Source organism: Nerophis ophidion, linkage group LG07, assembly GCF_033978795.1.
Source record: "Nerophis ophidion isolate RoL-2023_Sa linkage group LG07, RoL_Noph_v1.0, whole genome shotgun sequence".
NCBI lineage: Eukaryota > Metazoa > Chordata > Actinopteri > Syngnathiformes > Syngnathidae > Nerophis > Nerophis ophidion.
This window is the reverse complement of record NC_084617.1, coordinates 52781389-52807264: the sequence shown is the minus strand read 5'-3', so window position 1 is coordinate 52807264 and position 25876 is coordinate 52781389. Positions and strand designations below refer to the sequence as shown.

At 41.1% G+C, this 25876-nt stretch overlaps 1 protein-coding gene across 7 annotated transcripts in view; it reads right to left on the bottom strand.

Annotated features, from left to right (window-relative positions):
- Positions 1-25876, bottom strand: part of LOC133556473 (transforming acidic coiled-coil-containing protein 1-like) — an 87569-nt gene that overhangs the window by 23875 nt on the left and 37818 nt on the right. For 6 of the 7 annotated variants that reach the window (XM_061906426.1, XM_061906431.1, XM_061906427.1 and 3 more), the window contains one exon: positions 1648-1739. In XM_061906426.1, coding sequence (XP_061762410.1) covers positions 1648-1739 — 92 coding nt within the window. Of the gene's footprint in view, positions 1-1647; positions 1740-12884; positions 13331-25876 lie in introns of those variants that run through there. The other variant, XM_061906428.1, reaches the window with a different exon arrangement.

Here is a 25876-nt window from a genome sequence, read left to right as displayed (position 1 = left end):
TCATGAGCTTTGGGTCATGACCGAAAGGATAAGATTACGGGTACAAGCGGCCGAAATGAGTTTCCTTCGCCGGGTGCCGGGGCTCTCCCTTAGAGATAGGGTGAGAAGCTCTGCCATCCGGGGGGAACTCAAAAGTAAAGCCGCTGCTCCTCCACATCGAGAGGAGCCAGATGAGATGGTTCGGGCATCTGGTCAGGATGCCACCCGATCGCCTCCCTAGGGAGGTGTTTAGGCCACGTCCAACCGGTAGGAGGCCACGGGGAAGACCCAGGACACGTTGGGAAGACTATGTCTCCCGGCTGGCCTGGGAACGCCTCGGGATCCCCCAGGAAGAGCTGGACGAAGTGGCTGGGGAGAGGGAAGTCTGGGCTTCCCTGCTTAGGCTGCTGCCCCCGCGACCCGACCTCGGATAAGTGGAAGATGATGGATGGATGGAAGGAAGGATACAGCAGAAGATTGGGAGAATGTCATGTGGTCAGATAAAACCAAAATAGAACTTTTTGGTATAAACTCAACTCGTCGTGTTTGGAGGAAGAAGAATACTGAGTTGCATCCCAAGAACACCATACCTACTGTGAAGCATGGGGGTGGAAACATGCTTTGGGGCTGTTTTTCTGCTAAGGGGACAGGACGATTGATCAGTGTTAAGGAAATAATGAATGGGGCCATGTATCAGTCAGAGCTTTGAATGGTTGACCAAATACTTATTTTCCACCATAATTTACAAATAAATTCTTTAAAATTCCTACAATGTGAATTCCTGCATTTTTTTCACATTCTGTCTCTCACAGTGTAAGTGTAACTATGATTAAAATTACAGAACTCTGTCAACAGTTTAAGTGGGAGAACTTGCACAATCGGTGGCTGACTAAATACTTTTTTGCCCCACTGTAGATGTTTGAGTAAATTGCACAGCAGCAACTTAACTAATGGTGTAATATTAGTCATAACAGAAATGTACAAACTCACACCAACAGAGTAGCGCAACTAAAATGTTATAAAATACATGCAGAGATAGATGAAGCTGCTGGTTGATAACGACTCATGTTACAATGGTACTGCACGATACAAGCTCTCTGGGCTAATTGTTATGCTTGTGAGAAAAAAAAAAACACTGTAACAAAGAAAGTGAGTGTTAAAGACAGTGCTGTGTAGAGATGGGTATAATTTACATTTTAACTGATACACTAGTATTTTTTATACTTTAATCATATAAATTATATGCATAATACATTCAAAAATGAGAAATACAATCCGCTATAAATTGCCATAATTATTGCAGCAATAGAGAACATGTTTGTTTTGTTTGATGCTTAAAATTCCCGGGGTTCCAGAATGCAATCGAGCTTGTCCTAACGGTCATTAGCGCATAATGAGAAAGTGCAATGTTGTTACTGTGGCTACAGTGGCTAGCGCTATGGTGCTAGTAGTGTTAAGAGGGCTGCTGTTGGTGTGTTGAGGTCGGCAGTAAGAGATTTGAGGTATGAGCTGCATGACAGAATAAATTAAAACTCGCATCCCTCAGTACCGCGGTACTATGCAGCAAATGCCATCTTTTGGAGTTAACCAAATTCTACACCAACAGCTGTCAATGCCAACATTTCTTGACCCGCCGCTAATGAAAGACCCTGACATAAGACATCTCACCTGTATGTGTGGAGTTGTCCAGCTGACTCAGCAGGTTCACAACGCCTGGAGATTCAGCCTCTGGGGTCTCAAAGGTCCCCTCCGAGTCGGAACTATAAAGAGAGAATTTAGTGAATATTTGTTGTGTGAATCATGCTATGAAAAATGTATGGAAACTATAAACAAAAATGTCATGTTTGCTGTATAGAGAAAAGTATATTATGATGCATATGTCTGATCATCATTGATGCTGTTTTGTCAATGCTGTTATAACACTATGTTTAATGCATATTCTCATCTAATCGGACAAATGGCTAATGACTTACTGTCAACTGCAGTGCACTATTTGTTGATGTCTGCCATGTTTTTCATGCGAACCTGGCTCAAATTTGACAAACATGAGCTTGTCAGAGAGCATTTAAGTACGAGTAGAGTGGAAGAACAAGTTGCCTCTGTGTGTGTGTGTATATATATATATATATATATATATATATATATATATATATATATATATATATATATATATATATATATATATATATATATATATATATATATATATATATATATATATATATATATATATATATATATATATTAGGGCTGCAAATCTTTGGGTGTCCCACGATTCGATTCAATATCGATTCTTGGGGTCGCGATTCAATTATATATAGATTTTTTCGATTCAACACAGATTCTCGAGTCAAAAACGATATTTTTCCGATTCAAAACGATTTTGTATTCATTCAATACATAGGATTTCAGCAGGATCTACCCCAGTCTGCTGACATGCAAGCAGAGTAGTAGATTTTTGTAAAAAGCTTTTATAATTGTAGAGTACAATGTTTTATCAACTGATTGCAATAATGTAAATTTGTTTTAACTATTAAACGAAGCAAAAATAAGACTTATTTTATCTTTGTGAAAACATTGGACACAGTGTGTTGTCAAGCTCATGAGATGCGATGCAAGTGTAAGCCACTGTGACACTATTCTTTTTTTTTATTTTTATAAATGTCTAATGATAATGTCAATGAGGGATTTTTAATCACTGCTACGCTGAAATTATAACTAATTTTGATACTGTTGATAATCATTTTTGTTTCACTACTTTTAGTTTGTTCTGTGTCGTGTTTGTGTCTCCTTTCAATTGCTCTGTTTATTGCAGTTCTGAGTGTTTCTGGGTCAGGTTTGGTTTTGGAATTGGATTGCATTGTTATGGTATTGCTGTGTATTGGTTTGTTGGATTGATTATAAAATTGAAAATAAATCGATTTAAAAAAAAAAAAAAGAGAGAATCGATTCTGAATCGAATAACGTGAGAATTGCTATTCGTATTCGAGTCGATTTTTTTCCACACCCCAATATATATCTATATATATATACAAACCCCGGAAATTGTGTTAGATGTAAATATAAACGGAATACAATGATTTGCAAATCATTTTCAACCCATATTCAGTTGAATATGCTACAAAGACAACATATTTGATGTTCAAACTGATAAACTTTTTTTTTTTTTTGCAAATAATCATTAACTTTAGAATTTGATGCCAGCAACACGTGACAAAGAATTTGGGTAAGGTGGCAATAAATACTGATAAAGTTGAGGAATGCTCATCAAACACTTATATGGAGCATCCCACAGGTGTGCAGGCTAATTGGGAACAGGTGGGTGCCATGATTGGGTATAAAAGCAGCTTCCATGAAATGCTAATTAATTCATGAACAAGGATGGGGCGAGGGTCACCAATTTGTAAGCAAATTGTCAAACAGTTTTAGAACAACATTTCTCAATGAGCAAGGAATTTAGGGATTTTGCCATCTACGGTCCGTAAAATCATCAAAAGGTTCAGAGAATCTGGAGAAATCACTGCACATAAGCGATGATATTACAGACGTTGATCCCACAGGCGGTACTGCATCAAAAACCGACATCAGTGTGTAAAGGATATCACCGCATGGGCTCAGGAACACTAAATTAAACCACTGTCAGTAACTACAGTTGGTCGCTACATCTGTAAGTGCTAGTTAACTATGCAAAGCGAAAGCCATTTATCAACAACACCGAGGAACGCTGCCGGCTTTGCTGGGCCCGAGCTCATCTAAGATCGACTGATGCAAAGTGGAAAAGTGTTCTGTGGTCTGACGAGTCCACATTTCAAATGATATTTGGAAACTGTGGATGTGGTGTCCTCCGGAACAAAGAGGAATATAACCATCCGGATTGTTATAGGCGCAAAGTTAAAAAGCCAGCACCTGTGATGATATGGGGGTGTATTAGTGTCCAAGGCATGGGTAACTTACAAATCTGTGAAGGCACCATTAATGCTGAATGGTCCTAACAGGTTTTGGAGCAACATATGTTGTCATCCAAGCAACCTTATCATGGACGCCCCTGCTTATTTCAGCAAAACAATGCCAAGCCACATGTTACAACAACGTGGCTTCGTAGCAAAAGAGTGTGGGTACTTTCCTGGCCCGCCTGCAGTCCAGACATGTCTCCCATCGAAAATGTGTGGCGCATTATGAAGCTTAAAATACAACAGCGGTGACCCCGGACTGTTAGACTGAAATCTACATAAAACAAGAATGAGAAAGAATTCCACTTTGAAAGCTTCAACAATTAGTTTCCTCAGTTCCCAAATGTTTGAGTGTTGTTAAAAGAAAAGGTGATGTAACACAGTAAGCCAAACGCCATGGTTCTCCTCCAGCAAGCATTTAGCATGTTTTGACAATCTGACTAACAGTCATCTCTCTGTCTCCTTTGTAGGCAAACCCTGCACATGGGTGTATGAAAAGCACTCCCAGGTGCTATAGGAAATAGTGGTAAAAGTGAACCTACTGTATGACTATTGATTTAAAAGCCCCGATTGGGAAGAACTTTATTTGCCAATCAAGGGGAACACTCCCTTGAATAAACAGCGCTAAGTGCGTTTTGTACCTGCAACACCTGCTTCTGTGTGCTGGTGTGGGTTCAGACTTTACCATGTGTGTGAGTGATTATATACACACACACACACACACATCAATCAATCGGGGTTGCCCACATATGCGGTCCTCCCCAAGGTTTCTCATAGTCATCATTGTCACCGACGTCCCACTGGGTGTGAGTTTTCCTTGCCCTTATGTGGGCTCTACCGAGGATGTCGTTGTGGTTTGTGTTGTGCAGCCCTTTGAGACATTAGTGATTTAGGGCTATATAAATAATCATTGATTGATTTATTTGTGTGTGTGTATATATACATAAATATATATATATATATATCACTCTCACTCACATACACACACACACACACACACACACACACACACACACACACACACACACACACACACACACACACACACACACACACGGTAGGTCTGAACCCAAACCAGCACACAGAAGCAGGGGTTGCAGGTACAAAACACACTCAGCTCTGTATATCACCAAAGTTTGCAAATAGATATGATCAAAATAGTATAAATCTCACAGATTTCCGAGCCATTTTAATAGACAATAAGGACGTCAGTCACGTGATCGTGATGTAGTGTTAGGAGCCACAGATCCCTTCCCAATCAACAACAATGATAAATAAGCAGACTTTGTGAGAGCCAACAATGATTACTTTGGGAAAACTTATGATCTAGAACCATATATTTTTGAGCCCGAATACAAGGATGAGCAATAATTTTTAGAAGCAGAGTGGTAAGCGGATGCAGCTTTATTGTAACACTACAGCACCAGCAGCATTGCTAGGTGCTAAACATGCGAACGAACCATAATAAAACAAACATTGTACAATTTTCACTTTCGCTGGGATGCAGACCAAATAGACGCTCAGATAATTCAGTTTAGGTAAGAGATTCAATCACAATCCTCTCGAAGCGTTTAAAAAAAAAGTTGCCGCAACTATGTCTTTTTTACCATTTCTTGGGATGTCAAAGTCGACCAGTCTCTCAATCTATGGCCACATTTGGCTACTAGCAGGTGAGGGATGCATTAATTAAAACATAGAATGTACTTTTAGCAAGTTTGAAACAAAGCAGAAGCAGCCCCTGGCTTAGTCTGTCAACAATATTAGTGTAAACTAGCAATAGCTCACTGAAATCAATGCACCGCTAAAACAGTCTGTTTATAAAAACAATATCACTCATATTTGGTTAATTTTCAGATGGCGGTTTCTGGATGTTTTTAAAGAGTATAATGGGCGCAATAGAGGACTCTTGTTCTGTTGAATCAATTGTTAGCAAATAATTTACGATTTCAAATGCATAAAAAAGGCAAGCATGTGTTTTTGTGTTAAATAAGGATTTTTAGTACATCTCTAATTTTTGTGTATTTCAAGTATGACTGATCTGATAATATGGTCAGATTGCAGACATGTTACTACAGTAACGTCGAATTTACGGAAATTGATATTCGGAGCGGTACATTCAAATGACCGACTGAATTTGTGGCATTTTGTAATGTTCAGACGGTATTTTCACCTACTTTGTGGATTCGTAAATACAGTTGGATATGGTTTAATGGATACAATGAAACAGTTAAGCATATAAAGTCAACTTGTTTGTCCACTCTACTGGTATTTTACGCTTTGTGAGAAATTTCAAGTCAACCAGACATGTGGTGAAACTTCTGGATTTAATTATGTGTGGGCCAGGGAGTATTTTTCAACAAAAAAAAAACATCAAGGCCACGGTGCATGTACTGTATAATGGAGGCAAGCCAGAGAGGCTTGGAGAGTATGAAATCTCACTCCCTGACAACTTCAAAAAGTACTGCTGGCTGCTAGGCTGCCAGCTCGGGCTTTTAGCCTATCACACAGCACACTCGCCTTTCATGCTTAAAACCCGTGTTCGCGTCCCGCTCGGAGCAGCGGTGACAGGGGTGCTGAACCAGCTGAGTTATACATGTTTTTACAGATGTTTACCTTTTTGTGTCTGGCAGTTCACAAATAGTTGAGTCAGTCAAACAAATAGTTATCTAATGTTTTCATGTACAGTGGTACTTCAATTTAAGGGTCCCCCAACTTACAAGTGTTTTCAGACAAGAACTGTCTCGGTTTTAGGTTGCAAAAAAACATTGGGAGTTAAAAGCATCCCCGCCAGTAGATGGCAGAGCAAATATCACAGTGAACCACATAAGATCTGCCCCAAAACATCTGGGACATATTTGTAGTATTGATTACCGTTTTTTTTGTTTTTTTTCCCGATGGGTTTTACTTTTGTAGCTCAATGTAGAAATATCATCGATAACGTGTCAGCTGGTTACATCAACTCTGTTCCTTTATTGTCTTTCACTGTATGTCCTTTGTTTTATTTTTATGTGTACGGTTTGAACCTGCACTGGAACCACATACTTTCACCATTGTGGGATATGTAAAGTTATCCTATCCTAGAGATGGACATAAATTAGTTTTCCAACAATGAGAAGGAAGAAAGTGAGTGTAAAGACAGTGCTGAGAAGAAGTGGAGCAGTGAAAAAGAGGTGGATGACTTTTTACCACCTAAAAACCATTGCCAAAATCAGAGGAATTACGTCAAGAGCAGACTTAGAAAGACTAATCCATGCCGTTATCGCCAACTGGTTAGACTTCTGTAAACACCTTCTCATTGGGCTCTAAATGAGCTGTAAAGCAGCTGCAGTACATTCAAAATGCTGCTGCTCGAGTCCTAACTAGAACCAGGAAATACATCCATATTAGTCTAGTGCTTAGATCACTGCAATGGCTTCCTGTTGTTCAGAGAATAGACTTTAAAACAGCTCTGCTGGTGTTCAAATCTTTTCATGGTCTTGTGCCAAAAATTATCTGACATGTTAGAACTAGGGCTGGGCGATATGGCCTTTTTTTAATATGTCGATATATTTAGGCCATATCGCGATACACGATACATATCTCGATATTTTGCCTTTGCATTGAATTAACACTTGATACATATAATCACAGCAGTATGATGATTCTATGTGTCTACATTAAAACATTCTTGTTCATACTGCATTAATATATGCTAATTTTAAACTTTCATGCAGAGAAGGAAATCACAACTAAGTGAATTGGCCTAAACTGTATATATTCAACAGTTATTAGCGGGTGACTTTTCAAATGATGCTACATATTAGCAGTAATGTTACTTCTGGTAGCAACGCTTTTGCTCCACACGTGACAAATTAAAGTTGTCTATTCGACATCTTCCCGCTTGAAGCTGAACCACCGCCAGACGATGGACCCTGTGCTGTTTTTCTTGGGAATTATTTCTTCCTTCATTTACCAGATTCTCACCTTCTTTCTCTCGTATTACCACTCGCACGGCTTAGCTAGCATCACAGCTAACGTAACCATGCTGCTACCTCTCTGCTCGGGAAGGGCGTGTGACGTTGCACGCGTGCCGTATGTAAGAAGGTGCGCTTGTTTTAAGTCTCTGTGAGAAGGAGAGACAAGAAAGAGGGAGAGACGAATGCAGTTTAATGCCCGCAGCTAAAAACAACTGTGTGAGAACGAATACTCGGATATCATGATGGTCATTTTCTATATCGCACAGAGACAAACCCGCGATATATCGCCAAGCCCTAGTTAGAACCATATCAACCATCTCTGGAGTGGTCTCCTGCTAGTGCCCAGAGTCAGGATCAAATATGGTGAGGCTATGTTTCAATTTTTTGCTCCTAAAATCTGGATTGGTCTACAAGAAGATTTGAGACAGGCCTCAATGTCGATGAAGAAATCCAGGCTGAAAACACTTAATTGAGCACATTATAACTGAAAGTATTTTATCTACACTTGAATTTGATTGATTTTATGATGATTATCCATCCATTTATCTACCGCTTGTTGCTTTCAGGCTCGTGGGGGATGCTGGAGCCTATCCCAGGTGCTTTTGTAATGATTATATTTTGCAATTTTATTTATGACTATTTAAATGATCATTTAATTTTTTCTTTGCCTTGTTGTAAATTTCTGTAAAGCACTTTGAAATTTATTGTGTACGAATTTGGCTCTCAGTAAACTTCCCAAGTTGTTGAATTAAAAAAATACATCTAAAACATGACGTTTGGCGTGTCACCAAATTGTCACTGCTAGTGTGCACCATACTCAAGCAAAATGAGTGTAACGCCAGCTAAGACTGTTAAAATAATAAACGTCTGACCTTTATCCATGAAAATATTAGATTAGATGGTACTTTATATATTCCTTCAGGAGAATTCCTTCAAGAAAATTGAAATGTTCAGCACAATCCCATTCAAAATCAGACAAACATTACAGGGAGACAGAACAGGACCACTGACGGGTCTGCCGCCTTCCAGCGCCCCTTACAAAAAAGATGAGATACAAGTAAACAATAATATAAAATAAAAATATCGGTCTAAGCCTGGGCCCTGGAGAGGGGGGTCCAGACTGAGGCCAAGGGAAAAAAAACAACAACTCATAGCCATAGTACACATCCCTCTCACATGTGTGTAAGAGGGAAACATCAAAGAACACAAAGGACATTAAAGACATTAAAGCAGCGGATACAACCAGCCAATTCTACATAGAGCTATTAATAAAAACTAAAAGAAACATGTACACTGTGGTGGAAGCTGCAGATTACGTGTTTGACTGAGAAGTAGCTGAAAGGAGATACCGTAGAAGTCCACTCTCCAAGCTAAATACTGCTCATTATTTTTACAATACTTCATGAAACTATGGCGGTTAGTAGTACATTCTATTGCTTTGATTTAAGCGCTCCATCACATAACCAAATAAGTTGGTAAATTGAGGGAATTCTACAGTATATAACAAAAATACATTAGGTACATATTCTTAGTTATTTTTTCTTAGCTCTTTTTTTATTGATAAAGTGTTGTATTTGACCGAATTTCATGGTTTTGATTGATTGATTGAGAATTTTATTAGTCGATTGCACAGTTCAGTACATATTCCGTACAATTGACCACTAAATGGTAACACCCGAATCAGTTTTTTCACTTGTTTAAGTCGGGGTCCACGTAAATCCATTCATGGTTTTCTTAGAATAAGAAGAATACAATAGAAAGCGGCGTTCAGAAAAAAAAAAGTCGGCTTTATTTCGAGCCAGAGGAAAGGGGGAAGTGAGGAAATAAAGCAGGAGGTCCAACCAGACCACCTGCATCCTTTGCTCCTTAGTAGGGACTCACTGTCCCAACATGTTCACACACAAAAGACGCAGTCATTTGGCTGCCTCAACAGTGAGCCCAAATGATTTGCTTAACAGTGGAGGGTGTGAAAAGAAAGGCCGTGAAACAGTAAGAATCGCTACCAGACACTTGAACAAAAATCAAAACATCCCGCACTTTAATGAAAAACTGAATTTGGGAGAAAGCTGCCAAACTTAACCGTACTCCTGATAAAAGCTCACAATCCTAATCATACATACCCACCATTTACCCTGCACGCTCACATCCAATACACACACTCTGGATCTCATCCCGGTGATGGCCCCATGCCCGCAGTCTTGTGTGGTTACTTAGAAACTAGAAGTGGATGGGAAAAAAAAAACCTAAAAGGATTGGAAACTGTGGTTTCCCTTCAACCATCCCCCAACTTTCTGCAATCACAGTCACAAATGGGGCCCTGAACTCATCTTTCTACACACCCTAAACACACATAACATACTGTAAGATAGGGGTTCTTAACATTTTTGATCTCGGGGCCCAACTTTTCCACTACAAAGGGGTCCGCAGCCCACTCAAATATTAACAGTGAATTAGTAATCTTACTCTTGATTTTATATTTATATTCAATGATTATATCCATCCATCCATTTTTTACCCCTTGTCCCTCTCAGGCTAGTGGGGGGTGCTGGAGCCTATCTCAGCTGCATTTGGTCGGAAGATCATATGTCTAACCTAACCACAGATCACATTCTTGTCGAATTCTATAAAACATTTTATGAAAATGTGTTATTCACAAAATAAGTGCGAAACAAATATACTGCATAAAAGGAACTCATAAATAACAGACACAAATAAAGTAAATGTTTTTTTAACTAAACGGTCAAAATAAATTTAAGTGCAAATAAGTTAAAGTACCAATGATCGTCACACTAGGTGAAATTTGTCCTCTGCATTTGACCCATCCCCTTGTTCACACCCTGAAAGGTGAGGGGAGCAGTGAGCAGTAATTTTGGTGATTTAACCCCCAATTCGAACCCTTAATGCTGAGTGCCAAGCAGGGAGGTAATGGATCCCATTTTTATAGTCTTTGGTATGACTCGGCCGGGGTTTGAACTCACAGTCTACCGATCTCAGGGCGGACACTGTAACCACTAGGCCACTGAGTAGAAAATACAGCTTCACCACTTTAGTACTAATTTTTGCGCTTAAGACATTTTATAACTTTAGCTCCAGACTTCTTTTGTTTGAGACAAGAGTATGGCCAACTTGGTTTCAAAGTTGGAAGAAAACATGGCGCCCTGTCATCATGTGAGGGCCTTTTGACCAATCATCCTCTGGGCATACTCTGATTGGTCAAAAGCCCCTTATAAGACTACATGGTGCAAAGTTTTCTACAAACTTAGAAACCCATTTGGCCATCCTCATACTTATTTGGTCATTACTGTGTACATGTTTCTTTGACTTTATATTCATAGCTGTATGTAGAAGTGTCTGGTTGCATCAGCTCCGCTACTTTAATGTCTTTAATGTCCTTTGATTTTTGATGTTTCCCTCTTACACACATGTAAGAGGGATGTGTACTACGGCTTTGAGTTGTTTTTTCCCCTTGGCCTCAGTCTGGACCCCCTCTCTAGGGGCCCAGGCTTAGACCGATTTTTTTTTATTTTATTTTATTTTAATCTTTTATTTTTTTCTCCCATTCCCCCCAACTTGTTTACCTGTATCTCACCTTTTTTGTAAGGGGCGCCAGAAGTTGGCAGACCCGTCAGCAATCCTGTTCTGTCTCCCTGTAATGTTTGTCTGTCCTTGAGTGGGATTGTGCTGAAAATTTGAATTTCCCCTCGGGGATTAATAAAATATGTGATTCTGATTCTGCCACAACTGGTTGAAAAGTGTATTACAACTGAGTATAGTAGCGCTGCAGCCGGTACAGACCACAGTTGAGAAAGATCTTTTTGGCGGCGCCCTATGGTTAAGAAACACTGCTGTAAGATGCACTTTAGTTTCAGTCTCAAAGGACCTCAGCATCCATCACTGTTTTTGTGTGTGTGTGTGTGTGTGTGTGTGTGTGTGTGTGTTTGTGTGTGTGCATCTACCACCTGTCAGAGTGACTCAGGCCTAGAGGGCTACACTGTGAAAATGTTCTTTGTAAATTCACAGCAAATTACTGGCTAATACTTGCATTACTTTCACAGTGACACTTATAATAATGTATTGTGAAATATCTTTACAGCAATTTACTTTAACTGCAGAGCTGTGATTTTACAGTTCACTAAAATAAAATTACAACTATATGCTGTAACTTGACAGATTTATTTTCATAGTTAATTACGCTTTCAGTTTTACAGCACACCACCACTTATTTGTACAAGAGTGTGCAACCTAGTCTGCGAACCACATTATTAGACAAATCAATGTGAATTTACAGTAATTTGTTGTGATTTTACAGAGGACTGATCACAGCATTTTACTGTGCAGTAATGTGTTCAAAGGCAGAGGGGTTAGTGCTTCTGCCTCACAATACGAAGGTCCTGCAGTCCTGGGTTAAATCCAAGGCTCGGGATCTTTCTGTGTGGAGTTTACATGTTCTCCCCGTGACTGTGTAGGTTCCCTCTGGGTACTCCGGCTTCCTCCCACCTCCAAAGACATGCACCCGGGGATAGGTTGATTGGCAACACTAAATTGGCCCTAGTGTGTGAATGTGAGTGTGAACGTTGTCTGTCTATCTGTGTTGGCCCTGCGATGAGGTGGCGACTTGTCCTGGGTTTAGCCCGCCTTCCGTCCGATTGTAGCTGAGATAGGCGCCAGCGCCCCCCACGACCCCAAAAAGGGAATAAGCGGTAGAAAATGGATGGTAACGTGTTCAAAGCATTTACTGTGAAGTACCAGTTAATTGCTGTGATGACCTATTTGTTAAAGTCAGAACAGTACATTTTGATTGCAGTAATTTACTGTGAAAAAAATACTGTTAAATGCTGTGAAATCCTGGTACATTTTTACAGTGTCATCAATGATATCACCTAAACACAGGCAGTTGGGCAAATACAGTACTGGACTTAAGCCCACTAAGACCCACCTGTAGCCCCACTGTCAGTGTTTATGCTCGCTGTCATCACAAGCTTAAATGAGAGTATCTTACTTGTCATCTAGCTGCCCGTCGTTCCCCGCAACCCCCGTCACCGCCGACCACGTCCACTTGGCCCACTGGACCGGAGACAACCAGGACATCGCTTCACCACTTCTGAGTTGGAAAACGCTGGCTCTTGTTCCTGACTGAGCGTTTGTCCCCGCTCTCAACCAGAAAGGATTCTAAATATAAACTGCTCTTGCTTTGAACGTGTCACTTCCTCCCCAGCCTTCCCATCCTCTGCAGGCAAAAACTCGTCTGGCTTGTCCGTCTGTACTGCAGCCACTGTTTCTGTCGTCTGATTTTGCTCTCCGGTGCAGATTAGTGGAGCATCAGTGGTCACTCCTCCTCTTACTGGGAGAACCGATCAGCTGGTCGCTCTGCTGCTCCCACATGTTTGCATGACTTCCTCGGGAGCCTGCCTCTCCCTTCTTTGTAGCGCCTCCTCCCCGCCTTGTGAAGCACTAGAGGTAAAGCTTCCCCTTTAATGAGGCAGAGAGACGACCGACTCGGGTTACTCTGGGACACACGGCCAAACAGGAAGGAAAAGACGTAAAATGTTGGTTTATGAGGCACACGGTACTGTGTACATATGTGGGGGTCTATGCACATGTTTTATACTGCAGACGACTGCACTCAATGACAAAACAAATGTCTTGTCATTGACTCATCTGAAATAAAATGTTAAACTAATTGGAGAATCAATGCCTTTAGTTGCTTTGAATAAATAAGAGGCATGTAGCTTTGAGTGCCTTTAAAAGAGCCAAATACTGAACTTTTTCAGCAAGATGATCAAAGGTGAGATCATAGACCGAAAAGCAATGATGAAGCAGTGATGTCATAGCATTGCCAGAGACTTACTGAATATCTAATCAGACTGCTCATTGTCATCACTACACTGCACATACTGCCTGTGGTTGGTATATTGTAGTGCAGGGGTGCTTACACTTTTTCTGCAGGCGAGCTACTTTTCAATTGACCAAGTCGAGGAGATCTACCTCATTCATATATCTTATTTATATTTCTTTATTTATGAAAGAGACATTTTTGTAAAGGGGAACATTATCACCAAACCTATGCAAGCGTCAATATATACCTTGATGTTGCAGAAAAAATACCATGTATTTTTTTAACCGATTTCCGAACTCTAAATGGGTGAATTTTGGCAAATTAAACGCCTTTCTGTTTATCGATCTTTTAGCGATGACGTCAGAACGTGACGTTACCGAAGTAACACACCCGCCATATTCATTTTCACATTACAAACACCGGGTCTCAGCTCTGTTATTTTCCGTTTTTTCGACTATTTTTTGGAACCTTGGAGACATCATGCCTCGTCGGTGTGTTGTCGGAGGGTGTAACGACACTAACAGGGAGGGATTCAAGTTGCACCACTGGCAAGAAATCTGCCGCCAGACCCCCATTGAATGTACCAAAGTGTCTTCATATTTGACCGGCGATGCTAAGACAGACATGGCACAGAGATGTATGGATAACCTGCAGAGGCAATTGCACCGATTAAGTTAACGAAATCACAAAGGTGAGTTTTGTTGATGGTGTTGACTAATGTGCTAATCAGACATATTTGGTCACGGCATGACTGCCAGCTAATCGATGCTAACATGCTACGCTAATCGATGCTAACGTGCTATTTACGCTAGCTGTATGTACATTTGAAACTAGATACCCACATTTAATGCGAAACAAACACTTACCAATCGACGGATTTAAGTTGATCCTGTGTCACAAGATGCGAAAGTCCTGATCGTTTGGTCTGCACATTTTACCGGCGATGCTAAGGCAGCCATGCTATGGGCCACTTCATTAGGTACACCCACGCTATGGCCGAATAGCGTCAATAGCTATTTGCTCAATAGCTTCAATTTCGTTTTCGCTATCTGCCTCCATACTCCGACCATCTGTTTCAATACATGCGTAATCAGTTGAATTGCTTAAGCCGCTGAAATCCGAGTCTGAATCCGAGCTAATGTCGCTATATCTTGCTGTGGTAACCGCCATGTTTGTATGTATTGGCAGCCCTGTATGACGTCACAGAGAAATGGATAGTGGTTTCGAAGATAGCGAAAATAAGGCACTTTAAAGCTTAATTTAGGGATATTCCGGGACCGGTAAAATTTTGAAAAAAACTTCAAAAAATACAACAAGCCACTGGGAACTGATTTTTATTGTTTTTAACCCTTTTTAAATTGTGATAATGTTCCCCTTTAACAAGTTAATGGTGTTTAATGATAATACAAGCATGTTTAACACATATATATTCCTCTCTTTCATGAAGAAAAAGAATATAAGTTGGTGTATTTGATTCTGATGACTTGCATTGATTGCAATCAGACAGTGGTGCTGATAACGTCCGCATTTTCAAATGGACGAGAAAAAAAGTCCTCCTTTCTGTTCAATACCACATGAAAGTGGTTGGATTCTATCTTGCCGATTGTATTGTACCATATGTCCCGGCAAGAAATCTGCGTTCAAAAGACTCCGGCTTATTAGTGATTCCTAGAGCCCAAAAAAAGTCTGCGGGCTATAGAGCGTTTGCCGTTCGGGCTCCAGTACTCTGGAATGCCCTCCCGGTAACAGTTCGAGATGCTACCTCAGTAGAAGCATTTAAGTCTCACCTTAAAACTCATCTGTATACTCTAGCCTTTAAATAGACCTCCTTTTTAGACCAGTTGATGTGCCGCTTTTTTTCTTTTTTCTCCTATGTCCCCCCCTCCCTTGTGGAGGGGGTCCGGTCCGATGACCATGGATGAAGTACTGGCTGTCCAGAGTCGAGACCCAGGATGGACCGCTCGTCGGGACCCAGGATGGACCGCTCGCCTGTGTATCGGTTGGGGACATCTCTACGCTGCTGATCCGCCTCCGCTTGAGATGGTTTCCTGTGGACGGGACTCTCGCTGCTGTCTTGGATCCGCTTTGAACTGAACTCTCGCGGCTGTGTTGGAGCCACTATGGATTGAAATTTCACAGTATCATGTTAGACCCGCTCGACATCCATTGCTTTCGGTCCCCTAGAGGGGGGGTTGCCCACATCTGAGGTCCTCTCCAAGGTTTCTCATAGTCAGCATTGTCACTGGCATCCCACTGGATGTGAATTCTCCCTACCCACTGGGTGTGAGTTTTCCTTGCCCTTTTGTGGGTTCTTCCGAGGATGTTGTAGTCGTAATGATTTGTGCAGTCCTTTGAGAAATTTGTGATTTGGGGCTATACAAATAAACATTGATTGATTGATTGATTTGGCATCTCATTTGTCCAACTTGCATAATCGTTTTTAAACACTTTGTTATGAGAGTAGCATATGTGTGTGTGGCCCTTCAATGTGTTGACAGCAGGTGAGTGACGTCAGTGAGTGCGTGGGCGAGCGAAGAGAGGGAGCGGTCGCTGAGGGCGGGGGAGAAATACATTGGCATCAAACTCCGTAGCTTGCTAGCTTGTGCACGCTAGCTTTCTGAGACTCTTATTTTGTTAGCAGAGGCAGAATGAAGCAGGTTTTTATGGTGAAGACAGGAACTGTGCAGTCGGTCTTTAGAGTTTTGACAGCAGATTTGGCCCAAAAGCCTGTTGAAATAAAAAGTTTCTCTCCGTCCGTCCTGTCAGTGATTTTTTTCTTAATAATGAGCTCGTAGCAGCCAGCGTCATCTCACAAGATCCTTGGGTGCCGAGAATGTCAAACAACTGAAGAAAGTGAAGTCTTGGTGAAAATTGATGATTGCTCATTTTTGTCTATTTTTTTAATGCCTGGCTTGTGATCGACTGACATACACCCTCCGCGATCGACCGGTAGCTCGCGATCGACGTAATGGGCACCCCTGTTGTAGTGCAACCTCAAAAGTAATACATTGTTTTACTTTTAGTTACAATTTGTTGTTTTGCTGGGAAGTTGTGAGTGTTTTTGTTTTGTGATGTCAATACGTTACGCAGTCATATGTGAATGTACCTACCCTGCATGCTCACAAATAACGCCACACACTGGTGAACTTGGAGAAAGAGGCCATGTTCAGCGGAATATGTGTGATACCACTGATCAGGACTACCGTATTTATCATACCAGAGGGTGCATCGGATTATATGGTGTATTAAAGGCCTACTGAAACCCACTACTACCGACCACGCAGACTGATAGTTTATATATCAATGGTGAAATATTAACATTGCAACACATGCCAATACGGCCTTTTTAGTTTACTAAATTGCAATTTTAATTTTCCCGCGGAGTTTCTTGTTGAAAACGTCGCGGAATGATGACGCGTATGTCGCGTGCGCGTGACGTCTCGGGTTCGAGGGGACATATTAGCCCAGCACCACTTGCAGCTAAAAGTCGTCTCTTTCCATCGCGCAATTACACAGTATTCTGGACGTCTGTGTTGCTGAATCTTTTGCAATTTGTTCAATTAATAATGGAGAAGTCAAAGTAGAAAGATGGAGGTGGGAAGCTTTAGCCTTTAACCACACAAACACACGGTGTTTCCTTGTTTACAATTCCCGGAGGTGAAGCGTTACTATGGTTCAGAGTGGTCAAGCGAACATGGTTCCCGACCACTTGTCAACCGGCAGGTTTCGGTGAGAAAATTGTGGTAAAAAGTCGCCTCTTACCGGATATCAGCTGAGCTTGCGCTGTCCATGCAGCTGCCGTGACTTCCCTCAGACACTGGCGTCAACACACCCGTGGACACACCCCTCCTACTATCAGGTACTATTTAACTCACTAAAACACTAGCAGCACAATAGAAAGATAAGGGATTTCCCAGAATTATCCTATTAAGTGTGTATAAAAACATCTGAATCGCTCCCAATGCAAGTGCTTTCTTTTTTTTTTTTTTTACTTTATTTTTTTTCTAGTCCTTTGCTCTCAATATCCTCAGCCACGAATCTTTCATCCTCGCTCAAATTAATGGGGAAATTGTCGTTTTCTCGGTCCAAATAGCTCCTGCTGCTGGATGCTCCCATTATAAACAATGTGAGGATGTGAGGAGCCCTCACACCGGTGACGTCATCGTCTGCTACTTCCGGTAAAGGCAAGGCTTTTTTATTAGCGACAAAAAGTTGCTAACTTTATCGTCAATGTTCTCTACTAAATCCTTTCAGCAAAAATATGGCAATATTGCGAAATGATCAAGTATGACACATAGAATGGACCTGCTATCCCCGTTTGAATAAGAAAATCTCATTTCAGTAGGCCTTTAAAGGGGTCATATTACAATTTTTTTCTATATTCAAAACACGTCCATGTGGTCTACATAACATGTCATGGTAGTTATTTTGTCAAAATGTAGCATAGATTGTTTTAGAGACCATTTTCAAGCCGCTTTCTGACAGTCTCTTCCTGGGCGGCCTTATTTACGTGCCTCCACTTTGACTGCTTTTCCACGTCATCCATCTGGTAGTTCTTAGCACTTCCGTAGCAAGTCTACTGACGGATTAAGTTCAAAGCATACGCTACTCTGTATTAGAAATTGCAACAGTAGAGGATGAATGCCCCACAACAAGAAGATGCAGAAAAACAAGGAGCTAATGGAGGACAGTGCAAACTAAAATGGCGGACGTGCGCAGATTTTTGGGACTTCTGTAGATCACACATACACAACAGCAGGTACAAATAGGTAGGTAAGAAAAGTTGGTTTTGCATAATATGTCTCGGAAGAGGTGCCATTTTGGGGTCCTTATACACACACCATCACAATACCCGTTTGTTGAAGCACAGTTCATCGGACTACGGTAGCCATAACACTTCAACAATTACTCAAGTGGTGCGCCTTTGTAGCACACCAAAGCCGTACTAAAATATTTTGACAGATTTTTGAGCGCTGTGCGTAATGTTCTATATTCTCAATGAAACATCACATTTTTGGTCTTGTTTGCTTACCGCTACTTGCTAGCGTCATTTATTTAACAGGCATTGCCAGAGACTTACTGACTGTCCAATCAGATTTCTCCAATGTCATCACTACACTGCACAATTGGGTGTTATACTGCAGCACAATATCAAAAGTTCAATATATCTGTGCTTATATAATTCAGAAAAAAAGGAGTGACAAAAACTACTAGAACTAGTTGTTCTGCTGGGGAGTTGTGAGTGTTTTTGTTTTGTGGATACAACTAGGCGGGTCTTTGATTGTCTATATGTAATCTTTCAAGACAAACTGTTTTAGCGGCACAATTTTTTTTCTCACAAGGGATGCTTACTGTGGAACAGTTCACCCATCTGCAGCAAGGGAATCCTCTGACTTTGCTACATTCAAAAGTCAATAAAAAGCCTATTAAGCAAACAGGGAACACTGTGCTGACAAACAAAGTCAAGGTGCTGCATAACCTAAGTGACAAAGTGCAACCAAAATAAAAGCACAAGACAAGAACTAAGACACTAAACACGGTAAAACCACCAACAAACTCAAAATACGACATGATCTGGTTTGAACAGATCATGACAGTGGGGCGGAATAGCTCAATTGGTAGAGCGGCCGTGCCAGCAACTTGACGGTTCCAGGTTCGAGCCCTGCTTCCGCCATCCTAGTTACTGCCGTTGTGTCCTTGGGCAAGACACTTTACCCACCTGCTCCCGTGCCACCCACACTGGTTTAAATGTAACTTAGATATTGGGTTTCACTATGTAAAGCACTTTGATTCCCTAGAGAAAAGCGCTATATAAATATAATTCACTTCACACTAACGTATCTGGTGACTTAAGAGGTGGAAGTTAAACTTTGGCTAAAACGTGACATATTTACATAATACATATATGTTCATTAATATGTGTCGTCCCTATTTCAAATAAAGAATTGAAAAGGAAATAAATACATTTTTGAAATGCATGACTATTTATACAAAATACATATAATTTAGCGTCTACCAATTCATTTGATTAATTTTTTTTTTTTTACAGGAAAACTGTCACGCTTAGCCACGCAAGCACGCACACACATACTTGCCAACCCTCTCGGGTTTTCCGGGAGACTGACTAAATTCAGTGCCTCTCCCGAAAACCTCCCAGTACAAATTTTCTCCCGAAAATCTCCCGAAATTCAGGTGGAGCTGGAGGCCACGCCCCCCTAGCTCCATTAGGACCTGAGTGACGTGTCTGAGAGCGTGTCCGGCCAATGACGTTATAACTGTAGAATGATCGAGGGCGAGTTCTTGGTTTTTTATGTGGGTTTATTGTTAAGCAGTTTCATTAACGTCCTTCCAGCGCAGTAACACACAACAACAGTCACGTTTACGTCTAACACTACCGTAAGGCAGTTCGTTTGCCGTAAACAGCATGTGACACTCTTAAACAGGACAATACTGCCATCTACTGTACATGATGCACCACAACACCTCCAGGCAACTTTAACCCTTTAATCCTCCTCCATTCACATCCCATCTCCCTGGATTGTAAACAACCTAATGTAAATAATCGAATGTATTTCTAATGTATATACTTGTTCTTATGCTATGTGAACTCACTATGTGCTCTGCTCGCTGTACATATCCTACTAAGTCACACCTACACTGTTTCAATGTCCATTTCTCTGTTGATGCAATTGTTGATGACTGAAGTACTGATATCAATCAAAGGTCCTCATCCCCCCCTCCGGATTGTAATTAATTCAATTTATATACTATGATGATTAACTTGTTTGGTGACTGTATTAGGCTGATAGTATATATTTGTACCATGAATTGATTAACGTGGACCCTGATTTAAACAAGTTGAAAAACTTATTGCGGTGTTACCCTTTAGTGGTCAATTGTACGGAATATGTACTGTACTGTGCAATCTACTAATAAAAGTTTCAATCAATCAATCAATCATGCATTTGTGACAATAACATATACTTTAGAACACACAACAGCTGTAAATATACTACTCCCCTCTTAACCACGCACCCCACCCCCCACCTCCCGAAATCGGAGGTCTCAAGGTTGGCAAGCATGCGCACACACCCACACACACACACAGCTGTCAAGCTCTGAACATCACAAATAACATTTGGTTGGATGAGGTGGCGACTTGTCCAGGGTGTACACCGCCTTCCGCCCGATTGTAGCTGAGATAGGCGCCAGCGCCCCCCGCGACCCCAAAAGGGAATAAGCGGTAGAAAATGGATGGATGGATGGTTATAACAACAAGTGAAACTAAGTTTAGTCTACAATTTATTATTCACATCCAGCCAGGAAGAAGACGCTGTTATAGCGTGCATATACCTACACACACCTACGGGACAAACATTCACGTGACAAGATTGATCAGCTTTTTCAAATTTAAAGTTCTCTTTTTCATGGATTTCAACGACATTCACAAGTGTTAGAAAAACTCCATGTTCAGTCATTTTCACACAGCCAAGAAATAAAGGCCTCACATCAAAGTCCGCCTCATTGTGCCTGCCTTTAAAGGGGAACATTATCACAATTTCTGAAAGGTTAAAACCAATTAAATTAGATCCCAGTGGCTTATTTTATTTTTCTAAGTTTTTCTCAAAATTTTACCCACCACGCAATATCCCCAAAAACGGCTTCAAATTGCCTGATTTTAACAGTCGTTATATCCACCCGTCTATTGCCCTGTGACGTCACTGCGTGAAGCCACCAGAAGCAAACATGGCGGATAGCACAAAAAGGTATAGCATAATGGCTCAGATTCAGACTCGGATTTCAGCGGCGCAAGCAATTCAGCAGATTACGCATGTATTAAAACGGATAGTTGGAGTGTGGAGGAAGATAGCGAAAACGAAATTGCAGAAGAAACTGAAGCTATCGAGCCATATCACGGCAGACAGCGGCACGGGAGGAAGCGCGGACGAATTCGGCGATTGCCTTCTAACCAACGATTGGTATGTGTTTGTTTGGCATTAAATGTGGGTGGAGGGAAAGGCTGGATGCAAATATAGCTACAAATGAGGCACAATGATACAATATGTACATACAGCTAGCCTAAATAGCATGTTAGCATCGATTAGCTTGCAGTCATGCCGTGACCAAATATGTCTGATTAGCACTCCCTACATAAGTCAACAACATCAACAAAACTGAATTTTTCTGATTTTGTTGACTTTATCGTTGGAAATGCATCTGCTTTGAGTGTCGCAGGATATCCATACATTCTTGCCATCTCTGTGCCATAGCGTTCGTCGGTAAAGTGTGCGGACCAAACGAGGGACTTTCGCATCTTTTGGCCACTGGTGCAACTTGAATCCGTCCCTGTTCGTGTTGTTACAGCCTCCGACAACACACCGACAAGGCATGATGTCTCCAAGGTACGGAAAACAGTCAAAAAAACGGAAAATAACAGAGCTGATTTGACTTTGTGTGGGTAATGTGTTTGAGAAAATGGCGGATTGCTTCACGTTGTGACGTCACAGGTGAAAGGTCATTGCTCCGACAGCGAACAATTGAAAGGCATTTCAATCGCCAAATTCACCCTTTTAGGGTTCGGAAATCGATTAAAAAAAACATGGTCTTTTTTCTGCAACATCAAGGTATATATTGACGCTTACATAGGTCTGGTGATAATGTTCCCCTTTAAGCATGACTAAACACTAGGGTTTTACGGTAAACCGTATTAGTATGGGACCGCGATACTAATGAATCATATTCTGTACTATACCCCTCTAATAAGTACCAGTCCCCCTCCCCCCAACCCCTGTCGTCGTCACGTCACGTCATTGCTGCTTTACGAGCAGACGGCCATCTTCAGCAGCGCACAATCACGGAGTACTAAGAAGCAGACAATATGAGTAGATAGAAAAGGAAGAACGGACACATTTTGGCTTGAAAACTAACGATAAAGGTGAAACTATAACACTAAAACGCCCTCAGGAATAGGGGCTTTAAGACATTGCTAGCTAGCTAGCGGCTAAAGTCCATCCACAGTCTGCAGTGTTGCACCTACTTCCAAATCACTAATGCTGGTCTCCATGGCAACAAATAAAGTATCTTTCTTACAAGTATCATTCCTGCAGGACGAGGAATAGCTAAACATGCTTCACTACACACCGTAGCTCACCGGCGTCACAATGTAAACAAACGCCATTGGTGGATCTACACCTAACATCCACTGTAATGATACCAAGTACAGGAGCATATCTAGTCAATACTACTATGATTACTTCGATATTTTTTAGCATCACAAAATATTTTGTTTTAAAATATGTTTATAAACTCAACAAATATGTCTCTGGACACATGAGGACATTGAATATGACCAATGTTTGATCCTGTAACAACTTGGTATTGGATTGATATCCAGCTTTGTGGTATCATCCACAGCTAATGTAAAGTATCCAAACAACAGAATAATAAGTGATTATTATATGTACAAAGAACATGTTAAAAGAGAAAGCAAGCATACATTAACAGTAAATGAACAAGTACATTAATAATTAATTTCCTACCACTTGTCCTTAATAATTTAGACAAAATAATAGAATGGAAAATGACAATATGTTACTGCATATGTCAGCAGCTAAACTAGGAGCCTTTGTTTGTTTACTTAATGCTAAAAGACATGTCTAGTATGTTCACTATTTTATTTAAGGACAAACTTGCAATAAGAAACATGTTTAATGTACCGTAAGATTTTTTTGTTGAAATAAAGCCAATAATGCCATTTTTATGGCTTTATTTAGAAAACTATCAAAATACATTTTGGTACCGGTACCAAAATATTGGTATCGGGACAAAACAACTAAACACTTTTGCCTCACTTACGCATAGGGGGCATTTCCGCAGGCTGGATGGGATACTACGAATAAGGCCCAGTTTACACCACGGATAAGCATAAGGTTATCCAGGGTAAATCACACCTAACCTTATCTGTATCCACACACAAAAAAATGCCACTGTTTAAGACCCTGCCCCCTTCCGTCTGCCTAGTACACATGCGCGGAAAATGTGCCCGTCAGTCATTTCCAGTGTTGCTTAGTGTGCAAGTTCTTAAATGTAACTTATCTGAACAATATCCAGTGTTGTGGTATTTCAATTAACTGGAATCCAGTGTGCTGTGGGGCCATATTGTAGTGAATCACACCTGAGTCATCATAAATTAATAAAATCTTGATTAGACACAAACAATGTGATGAAGAACATTTAACATTAATCAATCCAGGGATTTAGATATCTGGTCAGGACACTCCTCACTCTTTTGCCTTTACCTTCATTATCCATTCCTTTTTGGTGACTTTATATACTCTGGACCAACACGTTTGGTTGGCGACATACATGGCGGACAATAACTGATTCAGTCTGCTTTGCCAGTCCAAATGCATTTGCGGTTTTCCTCGACGGCCAGGTACTACAAAGCACACACTGTCTTTTTTTAATCACATCCACGGGAGCTCGCATTCTCGTTGTCTTTCCTTCGACAAATGGACAAAGTTTTTCACTAAGTAGCATCACAGCTGGAAAGTTCTCTTGCCGTCTGACAAGTGTCGTATCCAAAATAGCTGCATTCGCTTTCCCTTAAAGTATTCATGTGTGATTTCCACAAGTGTCTGTACGTGTAGAAGAAGGAGAAACACGGTAATGTCTGGATGACTCGCCTTCATATAACAAGTGGTTAGCTCCGAGCTACGAAACCGCTTTATCATGAAGCTGGCTGTGGCACGTTCTTTCTGCCGTCACTTCCTGTGTGGGGGCGGTCTTTCTGGCGTCACTTCCTCTCTGAACTCACTTTGTAAACGATCAATGAGTCCATACCAAGATTCAAGAAATACACGGCGCACTTAGCCGTGTAAAAATTGGTCCGAGGAGGGGGACCTTAAACGCTGGTTTAGTGTGGCTGAAACGGGGCTTAGGCTAAATAATTATTCGTTTAAGGGGTTAAACGACTTAGTGTAGAGACGGCCTAAGCCGTCTCCACACTAAGTATGACTATGACGTGCGCATTTTCTGCGCATGCGTATTAGGTCGCGTTGCGCCGGCGAAGGGAGGGGGCCTTAAACGGTGGCATTATTAGTGGACACGGATAACGTTAGGTATAATTTACCCTGGATAACCTTAGTCTTAATGTAAACCTGCGTAATTTCAAGCGCATAAAAAAACACTTAAAGGCCTACTGAAACCCACTACTACCGACCACACAGTCTGATAGTTTATATATCAATGATGAAATATTAACATTGCCACACATGCCAATACGGCCTTTTTAGTTTACTAAATTGTAATTTTAAATTTCCCGGGAGTTTCTTGTTGAAAACGTCGGGGAATGATGACGTGTACGCGTGACGTCACGGACTGTTAGGAATTATTCGCGCTGCGCAAACACACACAGCTAAAACTAGTCTGCTTTAACCGCATAATTACAGAGGATTTTGGACATCTGTGTTGTTGAATCTTTTGCAATTTGTTCAATTAATAATGGAGAAGTCAAAGTAGAAAGATGGAGTTGGGAAGCTTTAGCCTTTAGCCACACAAACACACGGTGATTCCTTGTTTAAAATTCCCGGAGGTGAAGCTTTACTATGGATCAAAGCGGGCAAGCGAACATGGATCCCGACCAAATGTCAACCAGCAGTTTTCGGTGAGAAAATTGTGGAAAAAAGTCACCACTTACCGGAGATCAACTGAGCTTGTTCCGTCCATAATGCTGCCGTCAACTTCCATCAGACACTGGCCTCAAGACACCCGTGGATACACCTTTCCGACTATCAGGTACTATTAAACTCACTAAAACACTAGCAACACAATAGAAAGATAAAGAGATTTCCCAGAATTATCTAGTAAATGTGTCTAAAAACATCTGAATCCATCCCAATGCGATCGCATTTTTTTTTTTCCTAGTCCGTCGCTATCAATATCCTCAAACACAAATCTTTCATCCTCGCTCAAATTAATGGGGAAATTGTCATTTTCTCGGTCAGAATAGCTCTTTTTGTTGGTGGCACCCATTAAAAACAATTTGAGGCTGTGAGGAGCCATCAACGGGTGACGTCATCGTCTGCGACTTCCGGTAAAGGCAGGGCTTTTCTGTTAGCGACCAAAAGTTGCGAACTTTATCGTGGATGTTCTCT